The sequence below is a fragment of the Heloderma suspectum genome, chromosome 6 (assembly GCF_057233095.1).
Source record: "Heloderma suspectum isolate Gila_16-S chromosome 6, 16-S_ref, whole genome shotgun sequence".
Classification (NCBI taxonomy): domain Eukaryota; kingdom Metazoa; phylum Chordata; class Lepidosauria; order Squamata; family Helodermatidae; genus Heloderma; species Heloderma suspectum.
Window position 1 is genome coordinate 101,228,442 of NC_139463.1, and position 20,667 is coordinate 101,249,108.

Genomic DNA, 20,667 nt, shown 5'->3' on the forward strand with positions numbered 1-20,667 from the left:
AAACGTCGCGTCAATCGAGCATTTTGAAACTCGCCCCGCCCAGTTCCTTCCCACAACCGTTAGGAGATAAACAAACCACCTTCCCTTTAAACGCCGCTTAGCCGAAACGTTAATATTCAAATCCCTCCAATCAGGCTCCATGGCGCCACCCCTTCACTACGCCTCTTCCCATTGGCTGCCGACCGTCGCGGACATTGGTTGTCAACGGCTCTCCGCGAGGAGAGGGCCCGAGAAGGGAGGGGGGAGGAACGGACCCCCTCCGTTCTAACGGGCTTGATTGGGCGGCCGGGGTTCTAAAGGGGTGTGGCCGGCCTTGGCCGAGGGCCATAAAAGCCTTTGCTGGGCATCGGCTACCTTTATTGAAGTGAGTGTGGTAGAAGCGAGTTCTTAGCACCCTGGAGGGGGCAAAGTAAGGGGCGAAGCGAGAGGAGGGTATCTGATATCCGGTTACCCCCGCCCCCGTAAATACATGAACAAGGAGGAACTTCTTAAACGAGGGGGTTTGGCGTCTTCTCAATAGTGATAGAGACTGTCTGCCCCCCCCTCCCCCCATCTAGAGCCCAGGGTGCTAGGTTAGTGCCAGGTGCATGTTCAGAAGTGATTTAAGTATAGATCAAGGCGCATATGTGATCCCTCTAAAAATCAGGGTTAAATTGTGCTACTTTACAAACCTCTGTGCAGACCCAACACAATGGTGAGTGGTTTCTGGATCTGTATATCCCTGTTCACCTGCTTGAAGTTTGTTGCTTCCTTGTGGGACCCACTAGAACTTGGATGGGGTTGGTGGGTTGTGATAATGTTGCTGGTAGCTTTCCTCCAGTAGTCTGATAAAAGCTGAAGGGATGGATAACTTGGAATTGTGTGTGCCTTAGTACAAGGAATTAGGGGTCTTATATTTGTGTGTATGTGCAAGCACACATGTAAGTAAAATCCAGTGGTGAAATGTTTGGCCGTCTGAGCCTGGATCATTCATTGCCTAGGAGCTCTGTACTGAATTGTGGGAGGATCTGGCACTGGTGTCATCTGTAGTATGTGCTTGGGATATGACCCTAGTGTCTAGCATGGCTGATGTATGTTAGTATTAGTATTTATGGGTTGGTAGGTGAAAGACTATTGAGTTCTCACATTGGGGTAGCGTGGAGTCTTGTGATCCTGTATAAGGTATAGTGTAAGATCTAATGTCAGGCTAAGCTAGGATGCCAATGTACAGTCTTCAATAGAGGATCTAGAGACAGGATGCAAGGTGTAGATGGCTTAAGACAGGCAAGGGAGAAAATGCACCACTCTTATCCCCCACAAAGACTGGCACTTAAAATGTAGTGGAAGAGACCCATATTCTCTGGTGTGGACTTCACACATTGGAGAAGCGTTTAAACTGGAATAGATTTACTTGGTCCTTAATCTGTGGCATGGAGAAAGAGGAGCTGAAAGTATTGGACTTCGAGATGTGTCTGAGCGTTTGTTTAAAACTTCAGATGTCATGAGAGTTCAAGGGAGAATGGAATTTGGTTTGGAAGGTATGGGTCTCCTACAAAGTATGTCACCCTTGAAACAACATCTTAAACTCCCTGCTTGTCACACTGTGCCCCAACATTCCTTTGTTACAACTTTGTTATCCCCCCTCTTACTCCTTGGATGCATGACATGTGGTATACCTTATGGACTGTCCTTATGTAAAACACACTTTCTTGAGACTAAGGCAGGTCTTTTTAAAACCATCAAATACTTATATGGGACAGTAGATTCCTTGTTGCTAAGAGAGTAAGTAGCAGCTTCTTAATTAGTAGCCAGCTTAGATTTTCTGGGATGTAATTCTTGGTTAGATGCCTTTTTGGAATCACATTTGTTGAGGAATGTTTTATATCAACTGCATTTATGAATCCAAAAATGTAATTTCCCCTTTCTATGAGGCATCTGTGCCATGCGCACTCACCTCACATTTTCTTTGATATCTGGGTGCAAGGTATTTTCTTTCGGCCTCTTCCTGATTTTATCCTTCCAGCTTCAAACAAAAAATGTCATCACCTTGCAAAGTAATATTTAGTTCATATAGTGTATTCTTTTAAAGACCAATATGGGAAATATATCTTGGTTAGAGATTTTCAAATTAAGGCTGCAGTCCTCTGCACACTTACTAGGGAGTAAGTCCCATTGAACTCAGTGAAATGTATTTCTTAGTAAACATGGTTAGGATTGCATTGTAAGAGGCATTTAGGATTAGTTTTGTATCTGGTCAGCTTTATACTTTCTTAGGGTTAGGATTTAGGAAGATGTAGTTCTCCTTGAATAGTTTTTTGTTTCTTTTCTCCATATTTGTAAAGTATCCCACTTATCATTGCTATTATTGCTAGAGCCAGTATTATTGTTAAAAAGCTTTCTTTTTTGTGTAGGTTTGGGTTGCAGTGAAGGCCATGAAATTGCCCTGTTTAGGAAGAACAGCTTTATGTTCTATAAACCCAGTTGGCCTTTTGTCCTGATTTGATCCAGTTAGGCCTTTGGCTCCCTTAAGTGTGTTTGTTTTGATATGTGCATTGCTGCATCCATCCTTTTCAGGTCTTTTTCTCCGTATTGAGACCTGCATGATCTTTGACTTTTGCATGGATTCAGATGTGTTTAAACTCTTTCTCAGGGGACACATCCTTGGCAAGCGGTTGTGGGGGTGGGGGGATTTTGTAGCAGATGGTTCTGCATATAGGCAGCTGTTGTGTGTAGGGGGGGAGGTAAAAATGAGCTTCAATAGTAACTTCATTTCCAGATAATTCAGAATCCATTGGACACTTCTTAACTCTTGATGTACTTGGGGAACTGGGTTTGGGAAGAAAAATGGGTGAAGGGAGTTCATAATTTTGATTATAACAAATGCAGGATTGATGGCTTTGAAGACTGACTAAGAATATTCCACACAGAAAGCCAGCTGTACATGTCTGTCTGGAGTTCTCTATGCTGTTTTCCTCCTTGTCAGCTTTTGAGTATTGCTGGTACTTCGTTCTTTACTCCTAAGAGATGCTAGAAGGCATCCTCTGATCGAATGTTTACTAGCCAAGACAATGTGTCTTTAGTATTCTCCTTCCTTGCTAATATTTTACTAGTTGTTTACTATTGGGATGATCTTCAGGCAACTCTACAACTGTTGGTGATTTTGTGTTTTAAGTCTCATTAGAATTAGGATGCTCCCAGACAGATGGATCCTAGTGCTAACTATCAGAAAGCATTGTGGAGCTATTTCTTTTATCTTTCCCTCCTTAACACATTCCTTGTAGTAAGAAAAAAAGATGGATGAAATGGTGGGAAAACACGGGAAGAATATAAAACTGAATCCTTGTAAAATTCAGTGAACGAGGCAGGGCGATTGCACAATAAAAGCTTCATCTGGAAGCATCCTTAGTTGGGGATAGAATCTGAGTTCATTTGAAGGCTCCCAAGGAAACAAGTGATAAAGGGACAGTGTACATTGGTCTGGGATCACAAATCATTGAAGTGCCCTTTCAAAATGCAACATCTTCCATATTTATGAGAGAGGAAGCTATTGATGTGCTACCCAGAGTGAATTCCATTGTGGCCAAGTAGACTGGATTTTTTTTTTCTGAGCTAGTAGCTTTTCTGGAAGTGTTTCCAAGACTGGCTTTAAACCTCAGTGCCCTACAGAAGTGAAGTGGTTAACACTTCCAGTTACTACTGGAGCCAAAGAGAGATATGGAAAGGGAGCCCCTGTGAGGTACTAGGCCAGCTTGCTGCTTTTAAATTGGAGGTGGGCAACCCCTCACCGATCTGAGAGACTTGTGTGTGCAGAAAATCAAGGCTCAGAAGGCTACCGCTTCTTTTGATAGTTCAGTTATTATTATTTTGTGCAGAATGGACCTGAAAATGGAGGTTAAAAATATCCACTCTAGAAAATGTAGTTGAGATTACGGGTTCATGGAAATGACTACTAAGTGGTGAAAGTGAACACCCCCAGATATACATTGTGTCAGAGGGAGATACGAAGGCACACATTGCCCACAGACTTTCCATAGCTGGGTCTGCCAAAGTACAAAAGGTTTCCCTCAGTGACAGTTCTGCTTGTATGTCAGTGTTTGCTGGCAATGCAGGTCACGAAATTCCTTCTGAGAGTGCAGATGAGCATTTGCGGTTGACAGGTGTCCAAGAGCTAGTAAATAGCAAACCACGGGGGCTGTTCAGATGTTGTTTTTCCTCCTCAGGGTGAGTGGTGGGGGAGAGAGAGAAGCAGGCCTCCCGTGCCCCTGTTGCAATGAGAAGGGAGCAACTGGACCAAGAGATCCTGTGAATCTCCCAAGATTAAACCCTCTTTAAAGAGCGGATTCAATCTTGTGGAGTCAAATAAGCATGGTTTTGTCTACTGACAGTAGTGAAGTGTGTATGCCAGGCGGGCGGCAGGGGGGATGACAACTGGAAAAACTCAGCCCCTCCAGAATTGCTTTTCAGTTGGTATGTTTAAAAGCCACACTGCAGTGGCAAACAAATAATAGGCCTTATTTTATTCATTAATTTATTTCCTGCCCTTCTTCCAAGGAGCTCAAGGTGATGTATCTATATGGTCCTCCTCCCACTTTATCCTCACAACCACCCTGTAAGGTAGGTTAGTGTGGGGGCGGGGAGAGAGATTGGCCCAAGGGCACTCAGTGGACTTAGTGGTTTAGTGGGAATTTGAATCTGGATCTCCCTGGTCCTAGTCCAGTGCTCTGTCTGCTACACCACACTAGCCTACACCAGGCAGGATTTGGGTAGGATCTGATGCTGTCCCTCCAAATTTGTACTTCTATATGCTTGACATTTTGGGTCTGATTTGCATCCCTTGGTGCACAAGACTCTGTTGTTGACTCTGACTCCTTGTTGACTCAGACTCCAAATGTGGGCAATTGAGAGAGTTTGTGCACAAGGAAGAGCCATCTCTTTTCCCACCCTCAGAAGGAATTGTCCCCACACTTTTGGGATTTTCAGCTAACTAGGAGGAATGTAACATTGCTTTAAAATATGTCTTCTTGGCCATGTGCACAAATGACTGAATTCACCTTTAGATTCACCTCTCCTCCTTTTATTTGGCTCTTTTAGTCCAATCAGATGCTCTTTTGCTATTTGGAATGGTGTGTAAACCCCTCTCTGTGTCACCCTTCTCGTCTCTGCTTTTATTTCTGTGTAACAAAAAAGACTCTATAGACCGTGTACTTGCCCACAAGCTACATTGTTAATTTTAATAAAATGAGCTTTTCCCATTTACAAAACTTCCCTGGTTTTTGCTTGCCATGGGTGAACAGGTGGGTTGCTATTTAGAAATCTGTTTTAAGTTGCACTCTCTGTCTTCCTGGATGTTTGTGTGTATCCTCTCAGGGAGTATGTGCTGTTGCTGAACCTCTTAAAAGCTAGGGCTGCATTATTTTAAGGGGAAAAGCGTGCTTTCTGATGGACTTTAGGCATTGCAATAAATTACTTTGAAAATAAGGTGTTATCATTCTTGGCTCCTGGATATCAGGCATGGTGGTGGGTGAGCGAGTCTCAGGAAAAAAGTGCATTTTGAAATGCACAGGTTGGAAATGGATGGTTTTGTTCTCCCTGTGGTGCTTGGAACAGACAGTGGGGGAAATGTGCATGTAAGTAAACCTACTCAAGGGGGAGGCTTGCTTGTCGGCTGCTTGAATTGGCAAGCTTGGGTGAGAGATGTGTCAGGTGGGGGGGTTACTGGAAAGCAAGCCCTCTAGCTTCTTGTTTCAGGAGGCAAAGTTGCAGAAAAGACTATGTATTCTCGGTAATATATTTTGGGAAATGAGTAGCTATTTGAGGAGGCTTTAACTTTTCTGTGCAAAACTAGGAAGGGGAACCCGAATGGGTGGTGTGAAGGCTGCTCCAACTGCTGGGTACATGCCTCATACTTACCACAGCACAGCACCCTCTACCTCAGGGGTGGAGAACCTTTTTCTGATGAGGGCATTCTCTTTGGGGTCATCTAATGTCGAGGGCCGCATGCTAGTGAAGGGCAGGACCAGTAGTGGCTGAAGTCACCCCCTTTGCTCACTCACTCGCTGCACCCCTTTCTCTCTTCCCCACCCTTTCTCCCCATTTAGTGGATTGCCAAGGGAGGGACAGATCATGCTTGCCAGAGGACTGACCTGATCACTTGCAGAGGGCTTATGAAAATGAACCGAGAGCTGCATGTTGTCTGCTCCTGCTTTACATGCATCCCGCTTTTCTTCCCCATCCCCAAGTAAATCTGAGCCCCAAACAATCCCAGACTCTGTGCTCACAAATGAGCGTTTTTTTGTGCTTGAAGGGGGTCCCTCCCTCTCATCTGTTGCAGAAGGCTCTTGGGCAGATCTGTTGGTCACAGCTGATGGAGCTCTTCCCTTTTCTGGCGCTCGTCCCTCACTCACACTTGTGTCAGCCCCCTTCCTCTTCTAAAGCACTGGCCGTGGGGTCCTGGCTGGTCTAGGCATCTGTTCTTTCATCAAAGAGCCACAATCTTTTTTTTCTTTTCCTTCTCCAATCTCCTGCAGAATTCCAATGTAGAAAATTTGCCTCCCCATGTGATCCGGCTGGTTTACAAGGAAGTCTCCACTCTGACCTCAGACCCACCTGAGGGCATCAAAGTGTTCCCCAATGAGGAGGACATCACAGATGTACAAGTCACCATTGAGGGACCTGGTAAGGAGGGTGCATGGGGGTTTCCTATTGGGAGGGTCTTATACAACAACAACAACAACAACAACAACAACATCAACACTCTCACACCTGCAGTGGCTGTTCTAGCCAGTATAGGGAAATGCTTGCTTGTGGGTTATTGTAAAAACCTGGAATGGGACCAGGTGGCATTGTGCAAGTAGGAATGGAAAAGGGCCTCTTGGTGACTGGCTGCATCTGTTTGGAGCTCTCTTCCACAGGGAATGTAAACCTAGTTTCCCACCAGGCTGGGGAAATGATCACTCAGGTTACTGCTCTGCCAGCTCCTGTGAGGCAAACCAGATACCTTCTCGTTACAAGCAGCATGAAGGTATTTCTGGCTTCCTTGTGGTTAGGAATAGGTAGTGGCAATGGTGAGGTTGGGGTGGGGAGGACTTGCAGGAGTACTGAAGTTCAAGAATTCAGCCACTGTCATGAGGCCTGGCTGGGTAGCCGAGTTACTAACTTGGTGTGGACATCATGTTAAAAGTCGAATGCAAGGGGCCCAGGGACATTGGCTGCATTTGGCCACCATGATAAACTGTGGTTTGCCATGACTGGAGTGAGTCTAGGCAAGCTCGTGCACTCCCCCCTTCCCTCTCCTCCTCTGGCAAGGCCACGAGGAGGCGATCAGAACTGTTTGCTTCCTGTTTCAGTTAACCACAGTTTAGGGTTCCACTGACATAATAAACTGTGGTTAGCCTTAACTATGGTTTGTTTGAAACAGGGCAGCTTTTTAACCCATAGTATGAAGTTGGCTTGTTTAACCAACCCACACCTAAGCTTAAAGATATCGAGGCTCAGGGTGTGTGGGAGGAATGGAAAAATTAAGGGTAATTATTTTTCCCCTCAAGGGCTTTTCATTTTTTCCAATAGAAAAGAATTGAAAATTCGGGGGAACAATGACCTGACTTTATTTTTAACCCCTGGGTTGTTGAGAACAAAGTGGGAGTGGGTGAGTGTGTTCGTTCCCACCACATGATCACTGCCACTGTAAGCGGTATAAGCAAAACAACCATGATTAAATCTTGGGTTACAGCCCTGGGTTGTCTCTCCCCCAGCAACACAGAAATCCTGGTTTGCATGTCACCCTTAACATTGTGTTTCTCCCCAGCAAAAGTGATTGGCCAGTGGGAACCAACTTCAAAATTGGATTGTTTGTCTTGTCAGGGGGCATAATAGGCCAAGTCAAAGGGTTAGCTGGCAGAGTGGGTCTTCTGAGTAAACATGCATAGGATCCTTTTATGTAAGCTTCCTTCAGATGGGTTTTTACCCTGAAAGGTGTCCTAGAAAAATATTTAGACAAATAAAATTGCTCTGTAAATTTCATAAAACTGCCAAATAGTTCAATTTTACATGCCAACTAAGTTATAATCATGTACTTTATGTTAAAGCAATAAAATACATTTAGGGTTCATGAGAATATATTTCACTTTCACCCCAAGTTTAAATTTTTCCCCGGGGAAAAAACAACCAACAACAAACAGGAAGAAGACTATTTTTCCCTGGGTTCAAATTTTCTGGAAATTTACATGCCTGGAAATTAACTACCGTTTTGACATGCTTTGCCCGACACAACAAGCTGTGGTTAATGAAAAATGGATGTGAGAACTTCCAGCCTCCTCCTCATGACCACACTGGAGAGGGAAGTGCACCAGCCCAAGATGTAGCTTGGTGTGTTCACATCATGATGGACCATGGTATATTATGATGTCCAAACACAGCCATTATGTCTGCACTGAGCCAGTGTCACCGCTTCTTCGGCAACATAAGGGTATCCATGTCTTCTCCAAGCTTGGAATAAATTGCCAGTACACAAATCAGCATCCTAAGAAACTGCAGCTTTCACTTGCACTTTAAAAAAAAAAAAAAATTCTTGTCTCTTTGGCTTCGGAGATGAGAATGTGCATGGAGTTGCAGAATTTCTTTTTAGCAGTAACTGAATAAATTGGAGCAGACTAAACAAATACCTGCAAATGTAAAGTGATTTATACTGGCTACAGAGTTCTGATTTTGGATGTTGAATAGTCACATTGCACTGGCCATAGGAAAAGAGCCAGTTTCCCACCTTTGTAGCTGCTGTAGTATAAGATTGCTTAGCCCCAGTACTTTTTACTCCAGCTGGCAGCAACTCTCCCAGGTCTTGAACAAGAGTCTTTTCCAGCTTTGATACCCGAGGCCCTCTTATTGGTGATAGAGGGAATCGAACTTCAGACTTTCTGCATGCGAAGCGTGTGCTCCATTACGGAGCTAGCTTCTCCGAAGACTAAGCCCCGGGATTTTTTTTATTATTTACAATATTTCAAGGACAAAAAGTGTTCCCGAAGAATATAATTATTAAAATGTTTGTTTAATAAATTATTAAGTGATCATTCCCACTGCAAGCAGGATGAGCAAAAAACCATGATTAAGGGTGCAATCCTATTGAGATAGTTGGCAGACTCCGAAGTCAGAGGCTGCCAAGTACCCAACGCAGGGGAGTTGTAGCATGGAGGGGATCCTCGCTTGTGTGCTCTGGCTGCCCTGCATTTTTGGCTAGATGGCTGATTTCGGCTGTCTGGCTGCAGCTTTGGGGACGGGGGGAAGGAGGCTGTGTGGCACATAGGAAGCTGCATAAAGTAGCTTCTGCAGTCCCCTCCCCAGGACTTCCCCCTTTCCCCGACTCTGCGCTCTGTTTTTGAGCAGGTTCTCTACCCGCTGTGAGGGGGAGGGGGTGGGGAGTGCAGTTTCTGGGAACCACGTTCAGAGCCCTGGCTCCGACCTCTGTTCCCAGAAACTGAAAAAAAACTGTGGCCCTCTAGGCAGTGTCTAGTGGCCATAAGCTTGATCCCTAAGTTGTATAAAACAACACTGCATTCGAAACAATGGTTTAGGACCTCCAATTAATTTCTAAAGGTGTAGCAAAATAAGAACCTCTTCACCTGCCTCCAAACTCAAGAGGCCAGGGAAGAAAATGCACTGACTTCCTGGGGGAGCCTGTTCTATCACTCCAGGGCCGCCACAAAAAAAGCCCTGCTTCTGCCAGATGATGATCTTACCTTTCTAGAGCAGCCCTAGAGCTGTTACCCTCCAGATGTGTTGAACTACAGCTCCTGTCATCTCCAGCCAGCATGGCCATCTGGGGAGTACCAGGATGGGGGAAGGCTGTGCTAGAGCTTAGACTGGTTGGACAGCTATGACCAGTCCTAGACAGGGCTAGCCTGGCCACAGTGATCCACACCTTGGTAACCTCAAGACTGGATGGTTGTAATACGTTTTATGTAGGGCTGCCCTTGGGATTGGTTCAGTAGCTGCAGCTAGTGCTGAAGGCGGCAACTAGACTGCTCAGTGGAGGTTTTTATTGCACATATATGACATCTGTGCTGGCCGCCAGTTAGCTACCAAGCCATGTTCAAGGTGTTGTTTCTGGTTTCTAAGGCCCTAGACAGCTCAGGAACAGGCTATCTGAGAGAATGCCTTCTCCCACATAGGCCACTCTGGGCTGCCTGCTCCCTATGTTCTGAGGTGGAGGGCTTGCTTGACCATATTGCTGAGGTTCATTTGGCCATGATGTGGAGGAGTTGTGGCGCCCACCATGTGAAATGATCTCACCATTGCGATCTTGCAGGGTCCTAGTGTGGAGTGTTTCTGCCAACAAATCAAGACACACTTGTTTGCTCAGGCGTTTCTCTGACCACTAGCATTGTCAACTACACCTGGTTATTTTTATTGTTTTTATCATTGTTTTATTCTTTTAATGATTGGTTTTATTCTATTTTTTCATGATTTTATTTTGTAAACCACTCTGGGATTAGTTTTTTTTTTTTTTTTTTTTTTAAGAAAAGCAGTACAGAGATTTCCTGAAATTTAAAAAAAAAATAGAGGATGGAGCATAGGGAGATATTGGCAGATCTCCCCCAAAACCAAAAACAACATGAAAACAAAACTAAGGGGTATTTCAGAAGAAGGCCACGCTCCTTGGGAATGGGCAGTCTTAAAACCCCCCAAAATTGGAGATCTTAAGTCATGGTTCAAACCCTTGTCCTGCCCATGTTGGGCTGGCTGAGGAAGGGGACATTCTGCGTTGCCCTACTGTTGAGGCTTCTTCCCTCTCCTCTTGTTCCCACTTCAGAGGGTACGCCATACTCAGGTGGCCTCTTCCGCATGAAGCTGATCCTCGGCAAAGACTTCCCAGCCAGCCCACCCAAAGGCTACTTCCTGACCAAAATCTTCCACCCAAACGTGGGCGCCAATGGGGAGATCTGTGTCAACGTCCTCAAGAAGGACTGGAAAGCGGAACTGGGCATCCGGCATGTCCTGCTGGTGAGTGGCGGTTTTAATGAGGAGGGGGCCCAGAACGGCAGCTTTGGGAACCAAATTGGGTTGCTACTCTCCTTAGGAAGAACCTAGGAAGCTGCCTTACATTCCATCAAACCATTTGCCCAATTTGTCTATTCCAGGGGTGGGCAGGAAGTAGATCTCCAGATGTTTTGGACTTCAGCTCTTAACGTTCCTGACCACTGGCCATGCCGGCAGGGACGTCTGGGAGCTGAAGTCCATAACATTTGGAGATCTGCCTTCTGTCCAGCCCTAGTCTACTCCAGCCTTCCCCAACCTGGCGTCCTTCAGATGTTTTGGAATTCAACTCCCATCAGCCTGAGCTAAGATGGCTTGTGATCAGGAATGCTGGGAATTATAGCCCCAAACATCTGGAGGGCACCAGGTTGGAGAAGTATGGTCCACTCCAACTGGTAGTGGCTCTCTAGGGTCTCAGGCAGAGGTGTTTTCCATTGGCTGAGATCCTGTTAATTGGACATGGTGGAGATTGAACCTGAGAACTTCTGTGGTTCCTTTCTGTCCTGAAGGACTCCATAATGGGCTTCTTTGTGGCAGTTGGGGGAAATGTTTAAAGCTACAGCACAATCCACCATGATGATCTAAAGCCATCCAGTGAGTTCATTCATGGTGGCAGAGAATTGAACTAGAAGCTTCTCAGCTCTTGGCTTCATTGCATAAATCTAGAAGTGTGGATTTCTTAATTATTACTCTTTTGGGTGGGGAGGTGTCGTCCTCCGTACCCTTTCTGAACTGACCTGCTGACAAGCGTTACCTGACTTGGCTTATTCCATTCTTCCTGGGCTGCCTTCTTCATTTTCTTGGATGTCAAATACCATTGTTAGCTTTGGTTGTAAATATGGGCTGTGGCAGCAACTTGGAACACGAAGGGGTCTGGTGATTTATGTGTGAGCCTGGCTGTTTTGGGCTAAGCTGCTTCCAAGCAGGCTCTGTGCTTGCCTTTTGTCACACTGCCCGGCCAATTTGGCCTGTTTGATGTAGTTATTTAAAAGATTATTTCCACTGATGCTTCCCAAGCAGCTTACGAAGCAATACATACGTGCATGCACACCCCAACACAACAGATGAACATTCAGTTAAATGCCACATTTAAAATGGCCACTAAAAACAAAAGCAGCCATACATTAGAAATGGCAAACATAAAATTATCTGTTAAAAGCCTGGGAGAATGAAAATTTCTTCACCTAGTGCAGGAAAGAGCACGAAGTTGGCACTATCCAACGTGTCTCCAGGGAAAGCATTCCACGACCAGGGCACCACCACAGAGAAGGCCCTGTTTCCACCCACCCTTTGAAGGCAACATTGTCACTTGGAGCAGGGCTTCTGAGCTGGATTGTATGTGGGTTTGTAGGTTAGTGGGTTAGATGCCTGTGGGCAGGTTTCAAGTTGATAAGCTACTTCTGAGGGAAAGAAATGTCCTATCTTGACGCTGCAGCAAATGTAGCTAGTGCAATCCTCAGGTGTCTGAACAGGGAGCCAGAAACTGATGTGATCCATCATATTGGGAATAAAAAGGTCTGTTCTTTAAGTTGGCATGTGGAGAAACCAGGTATGCATCAAAGACTTGCAAGCTGGGAAACAGGCCTCCGGTATGCCACAGTCTAAAATTCCAGGACCAGAAGAGCTAAATTTTGAATGTCACAGTGAGGGGAACAGAAAGTGTCTGGACACTTTTTTAAACTTTAAACTTTTAAACTTTTAATTCATCAGTTGCATGCTAGTAAATTTTTGAGGTCCTTCTGGTGTGCTCTTGTCATTGACAATGAAAACGAACGCTGAAGATGGCCTTTTCTTCTGGATGCTTAAAACATTTTTTTTGGGTACATCATCTTACAAATACTGATCTAAAAATGGCACCTCTGAGGTTTTGGTAATATATGGAAGTGTTTACATTTTCTTGATCAGTTAAAAGGAGATGAATACTCAATTAGAATTGTGTTGGTCAATGAACTAATTTTGAATTAACCACAGCTAGCTGCTTTCTCAATTTTCCTATGGTCCGTACACAGCTACAGCCCCACCCTTGTCTGTATTTTTCTCCTTTCCAGTCTTCAAGTTACGTAAGTTATGAAACAGAGATAAAACTTAGACACAAGAGCATGGGATGGCACCACCGTATTTATTTATTATTATTACATTTATGTCCTGCCTTTTTTCCTCCTGCAAGGAACCCGAGGTGGCTTACATGGTGGTCCTCTTCTGAGTCCCAGTCCAACACTGTAACCACTACACCACACTGTCTCCATCTCTGTATTTGGTCCATACACAGAGAATGCATACCTTTCCAGCTTTACTAGAAATAAAGTCATATTTTCTAGCATTGAGATGTATTCTCTCTCTGTGGATCTGTGGTACATGCTTTCCAATTTGCCTGTCGTCATTGCTGCTGTATTTGGGGAATTCCATAGTTGCACAGTATAAGCTCTGACCTGGATTTGAATCCTAGCTCATTTGGATTAAGAAACAGCCAATTCAGATGCGCAGACAGCAGTGCACTATAATTCCTGGTGACCGTACCACCTCCAAATGTATTGCAGGTTTTGGTGGGAGTTAATTGGAAAGCATCCACATTTCAAAATCTCCCTGTCTGTAGAAAGTTTGCACACCAGGAAGGTGGCTTGTGGTCTTCTCCCTGCTGCAGTAGCAGTGACCAATGAGCTTTTGCTGCAGAGACACTTTCAAATCAAGATAACACTCCCTCCTCACAAGCACATGTGCATTCTGGGGTGAGAACAGGCCTGTGATGTTACGGTACCTTGTTTCTGGCTGCAGTTCTTAATCTAAATCTGGTGTCATGCTGGGAGCAAAAGACATTTAGAGCCATAATTCTGAATTCTGCTTCTTTTATCTATTCCTTCATTCATTTTTTTTAAGATTTAAACCCCATCTATTTGAATAAATGATTGCCAAAGCAGCTTTCAACATGGGAAACCAATACTCAAGCTTATCCAGCATCCCTTGGTCCTCTGGACAGTGACAGAGGAACAGTGTATCTTTTCCCTCACTTTTAACAGTCCAAGGGAGCTTTTTTGGAGCAGACTCTTTTCTGGGAGGAAGGGAGGAAACAGGATCTCTGTAGCAGGCCAGTGGCTGAAGCCCATTTGGTCTCATTCTTGCCCTTGTTCCCCTGGCTGGCGGCGGAGGCCAGAGTGTTCTTCTCCTTGCATCGAGCAGTGGAGGCTGGTGGCTCCGATGTCAGTGGGGCGGTGAATCCGCTCTGGGTTTCAGTCTGCACCTTGGATAGCTCCTTTAGAGTTCTGACTGAAATTTGGAGAGGATTCACCGCCCCACTGACATCAGAGCCACCAGCCTCCACTGGCCTTGAGTGTCCTGGCTGTTTTCTCCTCCCTCCCCCCAGTTCTAACTCTGCCCCCACCTCCTTGTTTCTGCTCCAGACCATCAAGTGTTTGCTCATCCACCCCAATCCAGAATCAGCCCTGAATGAGGAAGCAGGGCGCCTCCTGCTGGAGAACTATGAGGAGTACGCCTCCCGGGCTCGCCTCCTGACAGAGATCCATGCCCAGCCTTCCTCCGGCCTGCGCACCAAGGACCCCGCCGAGCCTTGCTCCTCTTCGGCCGGTGCCTCTGGGGAGGGCCCCATGGCCAAGAAACACGCAGGCGACAGGGACAAGAAACTGGCCTCCAAGAAGAAGACTGACAAGAAGCGAGCTCTCCGGCGGCTTTAGGGGATTGGGGCGGGGTGGGTTCTGTCACTCAGGGTGGGTGATGGGCAGTGGGGTTCTACAGTACATTCTCAATTTCTCTTCTTTTTTCCTCTCCCACCTTCACTTTGAGACTGCAGTCCAACTCTTGTCTCACCCTTGTCAGATTTTTCTTCTTTTCAGTCTTTAAGTTATTTAAATTATAAAAGCAGAAAAATCTATTAAATGCCTTTTTTTTTCTAAGGAAGGCTCTCAATGTATGGTTGTGCCACCCTATCAATCCGTGGCGGGGCCACCTTGAGAATGCCCTGCCCCTGTCTTTTAAAAAGTATGTTGTCAGAGCCAGAGAAGGTGCAGAATTAAGGTGATCAAAGGGGGTGGGGGGAGACAGCAATCTTCCCTTTTGAAGAAGGATCTGAAGAGGTTGCTGCTTTTTGGTTTACGGGGGATGGGGGAGGGAGATCTCAAAGAAGGCATTTGATAGGGGTTTATAGAACTGTGGAGCAGGCGGGCAGAGATGATTCTTTTAGAATTGGGGTTCTTCTGTGAAATTGGTTTGTACAGGACAAAGAAAATGTTACTTTCCACCTAATTGAGGGAGCTCATTGCCTCAAAATGTGTTGATGGCGACCAGCTTAAATGGTTTTGAAAAGGTGTTTGGCACCCTTGTAGTAGACACGTTCTGTCTGCGTGTCTTCACTGTGAGAAATGGGATCTCCCATATTTTAGAGGCAGGGTACCTGTTGACCAGATACAGGGGCCCATGTGCGTGTGGGGTGGGTGGGGCTGGCCATTAGCTTCACACTTTATTTGCAGCTGTTTCTAGGAATGTCTGCTTGGCTGCATTTGAGCCCTTTGGTCTGGTCCAGCAAGGCTGTTTTTAAAGGCAATTCAGCAGAACAGATCGATCCCAGTCTGCATCCAGATTTAAGATGCTAGCATCTGTCACCACTGCAGTGGGCCAGACAAAATGATTGATCCGTGTCACTTCCCAGTATTGGAGGTGGGACGAGGCAAGGATCTGGTGGGACTTGTGGAGAGATGAGGGGGACAGCAGCAGTTTCACACATTGTAACCACCAGCTTGCAATTACGTCAGTCAGGGTTGTTGAACCTCTTTCAGCCTGAGCCCATTCAATTTTGGAGAAGCTCTTGGGGCCAAATTCCAGTAGTGAATGAGGCTGAAAGCAAAAGGGAATGGGGCCAAAATACTAAAAATCCCAGCATATTTTAGCCTAAAGCTCTTACTTCAAGTAACTAAGCCTTACAAGAGGCGTTTCAACCTTTTAGAATGGGGGAAAAACATGCAAAAGCTAGGAAACAAGCAAGTAATGGGTGGGGGTGGGGACAGAAGAAGGGGTGGGGCTATTTGGGGAACCTGGGGGGCTGGATTTGGCCTGGGGTCTAACACCCTTGGTTTCAATGATGAATGTGATGTGTGAACTTGCTCTCTCTCCCCCTCTGCCCATGTGTGAGTGTATTTCTAGGTCATAAACCTTTAGAGGCATGTTAGAATAGTACTAGCAGACTGATCCAGTTCTGCAGCTTGGCGGAGGCCTTGTGTCCACCCCATGAGCAGGGTGGAACGTACGAGCTGTGTAGTCCACAAGGGGTTTTATTAAGCACCTGGTACCGCATGGCTAGCTGGTGTGTTACATGCAGCCAAGGGGCTGTTCAGCTGACAAGCCTAATATCAAGTGTATCCACGTGCGTGTACCATGGGCAGCGTCATATTTGTGTCTTCTTTTTTGAACACACAGCCAGAACTATAATAACTGCCCTTCCTTCCCCAATTGCTACCACAAGACTCAAGAGCCTCTTGTCCTGAGGGGAAGAGAGATGTGGCTTTTAAAGTATTCTCTCTACTCCCATGGCTTATCTTTCCCAGTTTATTATATACTTTCTATTGATGTTGATTTTATCTATTTTTATGTAAACACTTTGTGAGGTTTGTCTGAAAAGCGGTATATGAATGTTAAATAAATATTTTTGAATATGCCGCTTTTTTGAAAGAAATCGTACAGAGCAGTGTGTAACATTCAAAATAGATCAGTCAATTTGCAATTCAGTTACAGCTCAACAATCTAAAAATGCAACAAACCAAGTACAAGCCTCATGCAGTTTCAAAGTAGGAACTATAAAACCTTTAAAAGCTGCAGCTTAAAAACCACATGCCCAAAGCCCATTGAAACGGAAAAGTCATCGAAAGACGTCTGAAGACCAACAACGACGAGAACCCAGTGGATCTCCCAAGGGAAAGGCATTCCGCTGTATTCACCCCGCCACTGGGAAGGCCCTGTCTTTTGCACTTGTCCTTCTGACTTGGTGTGACAACAGGACAGTGAGCAGGCCTTCAAGCTTCATCTTTGAGTTTCATCATGTTCCGCTTGTGGGTTTCCCAGAGTCATCTGGTTGGCCACTGTGGGGAAACAGGATAGGTTGGTCTGGTCCAGCCATCGCCAAGCGGGTGCTCTCCAAATGTTTTGAATTTCAGCTCCGGCCAGTGGTCAGGAATCCTGGGAGTTGTAGTCCAAAACATCTGGAGTGGAGGGCACCAGGTGGTGGAAAGCTGGATTGGCCCAATGGGCTGCTCTTGCATTCTTAATGCATGTTGGAGTACTTGAGGCCTAGGGACAATGTAGCAATATGCAGGGGCAGCAGGGCCTGTCATTCTTGTCTTGTTCTTGTGTGGTTTTAGCCCAATGCCTTGTGATGGTAACACACAGTTCTGCAGGGCATGGTTGATATCCTAGAAGTGTAGGCCTCTCCAAATGCGTATGAGCAGTAGAAATGGTGTGCTCATCCCCAACAGAGTGCCCTTCATGCGGGGTTCCCCGTTTCCTCATCACACTAGGGGAATGTGGCTTTGAAAAGCACTTGCTTTATGTACAGCTTCTCACGTGGGCCGTACTGGCAGGGGTGGATAAAGGCTGGAGTCTCCACTGTGATGCCCATGGGCACCTCTCTTGGCACCCACTGGGCTCACTGCCTCTCCTGATTTTTATTTTATTTTTTAAGATTTTAAAAATATTTACTTGTTAACTGGGAGGCTGGCTTGCTGGGGTTCAAAAGGTTGCTTTGGCATTTTGGAAGTCAGACCCCACCTCTGCTTTGTACTCAGGTTCTTGGGTAGGTTACTTTTCATCTCACCAGTTTGCCTCTTGGGAAATTAGTGTTTTGTGATTCTCCATGCCCACTGTGACAGCCATTTTATGAATGGGCAAGCCGCTGCCCCCCAGCTGCCATTTTATGAGAGTGTTCACAACACTCCCAAAATTCAAGTGTGCCCACCAGCCCAAAAAGGTTGGGCCCCCCTGGGTAAAGGTGTTCGCTTAGCACCAAGAGATTGGTGACAGAACCAAAGGCAGCGTAAGACGCATTATTTCTGTTTTGCAGATTGAGAGCCGGGGCACAGAGAGCAAGAGCCACTTCAGCAGCTGTTGGGCAAGGAGTTCAGGGGGGATTTGAAAGTGGCTTGCCTGGATCAAAGTCTGACCCTAAGAGTGGGCCCATGACTGTCTCCTGGTAGAGTTGTGAGATTCAAAGCTAGGGAATATCCACACATTTTTAAAAAATGCCCTGATGTAGCAGGAGATAAAACAGCTGAGGCTTCCTGGCCTGTCTCTGGTCCTATCATATGCCCCCACACACACTCTTGCTCCCCCCACTCCTGGAACCGTTCAGGGTTCTTGCTGCGACACAAAAGCAGTGGAGCCAAGAGGACATGATGATGATGGCTGGGGAGGGAGTGGGAAAAGAGGCCACGCTGGGCAATTTCAAGGTATAACTCGGGTTGGGAAACATTTTCTGTCAAGGGCTGTGATCCTCTGGGTGTAATCTGTTGGGGGCTGCATACCAGTCAGTGGTTGGTAGGGCCAGAGCCAAAAGAGGATGAGGCACCCCCTTTCTCTCGCTTTCTGACACACACCCTTTCACTCTCTGACACACACCCCTTTTCTCTCGCGCTCTGACACACGCCTTGTGGGCTGTGGGAGTTGCCCACCCCTAGTGTAAATGTTCTCCAGCTTTGAAGCTGGCAACACTAACCTCACATCTCCATTATCCCACTAATTTGCCTGCCATAGCAAAGAACCCCCAAGGCTTATGTTCTGGCTCTCAGCCTCTCTCAGCTGCACCCTATCCATTTTCCCTTAAATTTCTCTCCTAGATAAATGAGGACATCTGAACCTCATTGCTTTTATCTCCCTCTTAACATTTCTTCCCTTCTAGAGGAACCAAGAACTTGAGGCTTGCTGCAGTCATTTTCTCATCCCCCTTTCAGTAACTGAATCAGGGTTTACTGTGTTTTCAGTAGCAGATGGTGCCAGTCTCTGAGCATGTGCAGCATGTGCCCTTTACCGCTGAGTAACACCCCCCCCCCCGCCCAACTCCCATATCTTGGATCAGGAGAAAAGGATTTTAGGGTAAATAGGTGTGAGTTACTGCTAAATTTGACCCTTGCCTGCCTGTCATGTTTTAGAAATTCAGCTGTGTGCCATGGCCGCTCCACCCTAGGGGATGTACGGACTGTGTAAAATCCGCTCTGTCTTTGTTTTGCGGATTGTCAGGTGCCTTTTGTTCCGTCGTCCGCCCACAGATGGATGCGATTTTTTTTATCATGTGGGAAAATATACAAATAGTTACGTAAATATTTACGTTAAGTAGTTACATAATTTATCTTAGTGGGTAACATTTAGTGTATTGTCCCCCATTTCATTCAACGTTTCCTCAGCAGAAACTTGTGTATTTTCCTACAAATTTGTATGCGTAAATTTTGGGAAAGTAAAAAAAATCATCTGAAAGCCCACGGACTCCACACAGCCTGTGGGGGTCGCCCCGCAGCGGATTCCGCAGGTCGGATTTTTAGACAACCAAGCTCATTTCAGTCTGTCTCAATTCCTCCAGCATCCCTACTCCTCCCTCCACGATATAGTGCTTGTGGATATAACCTCCCACTCTTTCCACCAGGTGGCGCTTGCTTACCACATTCAAAGCAAGAAGTGAAGGGGGCGCATTGCATATTACCAATTTTTGTGTTTGGCTTCTTTTTAAAATTATTTTTAGCGATGGCTTTGCTGCCATTTGGGTCATTTTTACGGGCTATATGAGGTGGGAGAACTGGCTGGAGTGCCTGTGAGGTAACATTTCTGAGCTGGAGGGGAGCTGTGTGCCCTCCCCCCTTGTTCTACTCTCCTAGCTGATTATCATAAGCTCCTTCCAACCTTATTTACAGCATCCTTTCCACAGGGGGATTAGCGATCAACTCTAACTGGCTTGTGCTTAAAACTCCACAGAGCACGAGGGAAGGAGACCGATTATATAACCTCCCTCCTGCTCCCCCACCCCACATCCTCCTCCTAGTCATATGTCAAAGTAAAGCTTTGGAGGGACCAAAATTGGGTTAGAAGACTGGACTGCTGCTTTGTTTACAGACAGAATCTGTGCCTTTAATGCAGGGGTGGGGGCTGTGTGGTCCTCTAGATGTTGGCAGATTGTGACTCCTATCAGCATAGCCAGTGGTGAGGACTGGGGAGGGAATGGGAAAAGAGGCCATGCTGGGCAATTTCAAGGTATAACTCAGGTTGGGAAACATTTTCTGTCAAGGGCTGTGGTCCTCCGGGTGTAATCTGTTGGGGGCTGCATACCAGTCAGTGAGGAATTGCAGTCCAACATCTGGAGGGCCACATGTTCCCCATTCCTGCTTTAATGGATGCATAAGACCGGAATTCAACAGGGGAAGCATTCCCTGGAATATGGAGTTTCATGCAACTCTTCAAGCTGTAAGAGCTAAAACTGGAGAATCTAAGTTGCTTTTTTTTTTTTAACTGCCCCTGTTCCTGTTTATATAACTGCAGGGTGATGAGAAAGAATTAAGCAGCTGAAACTCCCTCCATCGCTTTGCTGCTAGGAAAAGCTTCCTCTGCTAAACTTCTGTCTTGATATGCTTCTGTCAAGTGTGCGTGTGAGAGAAAAGACATTGGGAACACAACACAAACCCAGAA

At 45.9% G+C, this 20,667-nt stretch overlaps 1 protein-coding gene across 1 annotated transcript; it reads left to right on the forward strand.

The window, feature by feature from the left end:
- Positions 1 to 214: 214 nt before the first annotated feature.
- UBE2S (ubiquitin conjugating enzyme E2 S) lies at positions 215 to 16,674 on the forward strand. The gene is made up of 4 exons (XM_084805647.1): positions 215 to 694; positions 6,507 to 6,654; positions 10,781 to 10,971; positions 14,400 to 16,674. Exons 1-4 carry the CDS (start codon positions 692 to 694, stop codon positions 14,688 to 14,690), a joined length of 633 nt encoding a protein of 210 aa, XP_084661773.1. The 5' UTR covers positions 215 to 691; the 3' UTR covers positions 14,691 to 16,674.
- Positions 16,675 to 20,667: the final 3,993 nt, after the last annotated feature.

Bases quoted from the DNA above. Each gene is read 5' to 3' on its own strand.
- UBE2S (XM_084805647.1), top strand. The intron at 6,655-10,780 runs GTAAGGAGGGTG...TTCCCACTTCAG, and splicing joins AGTCACCATTGAGGGACCTG to AGGGTACGCCATACTCAGGT. The intron at 10,972-14,399 runs GTGAGTGGCGGT...TTTCTGCTCCAG, and splicing joins GCATCCGGCATGTCCTGCTG to ACCATCAAGTGTTTGCTCAT.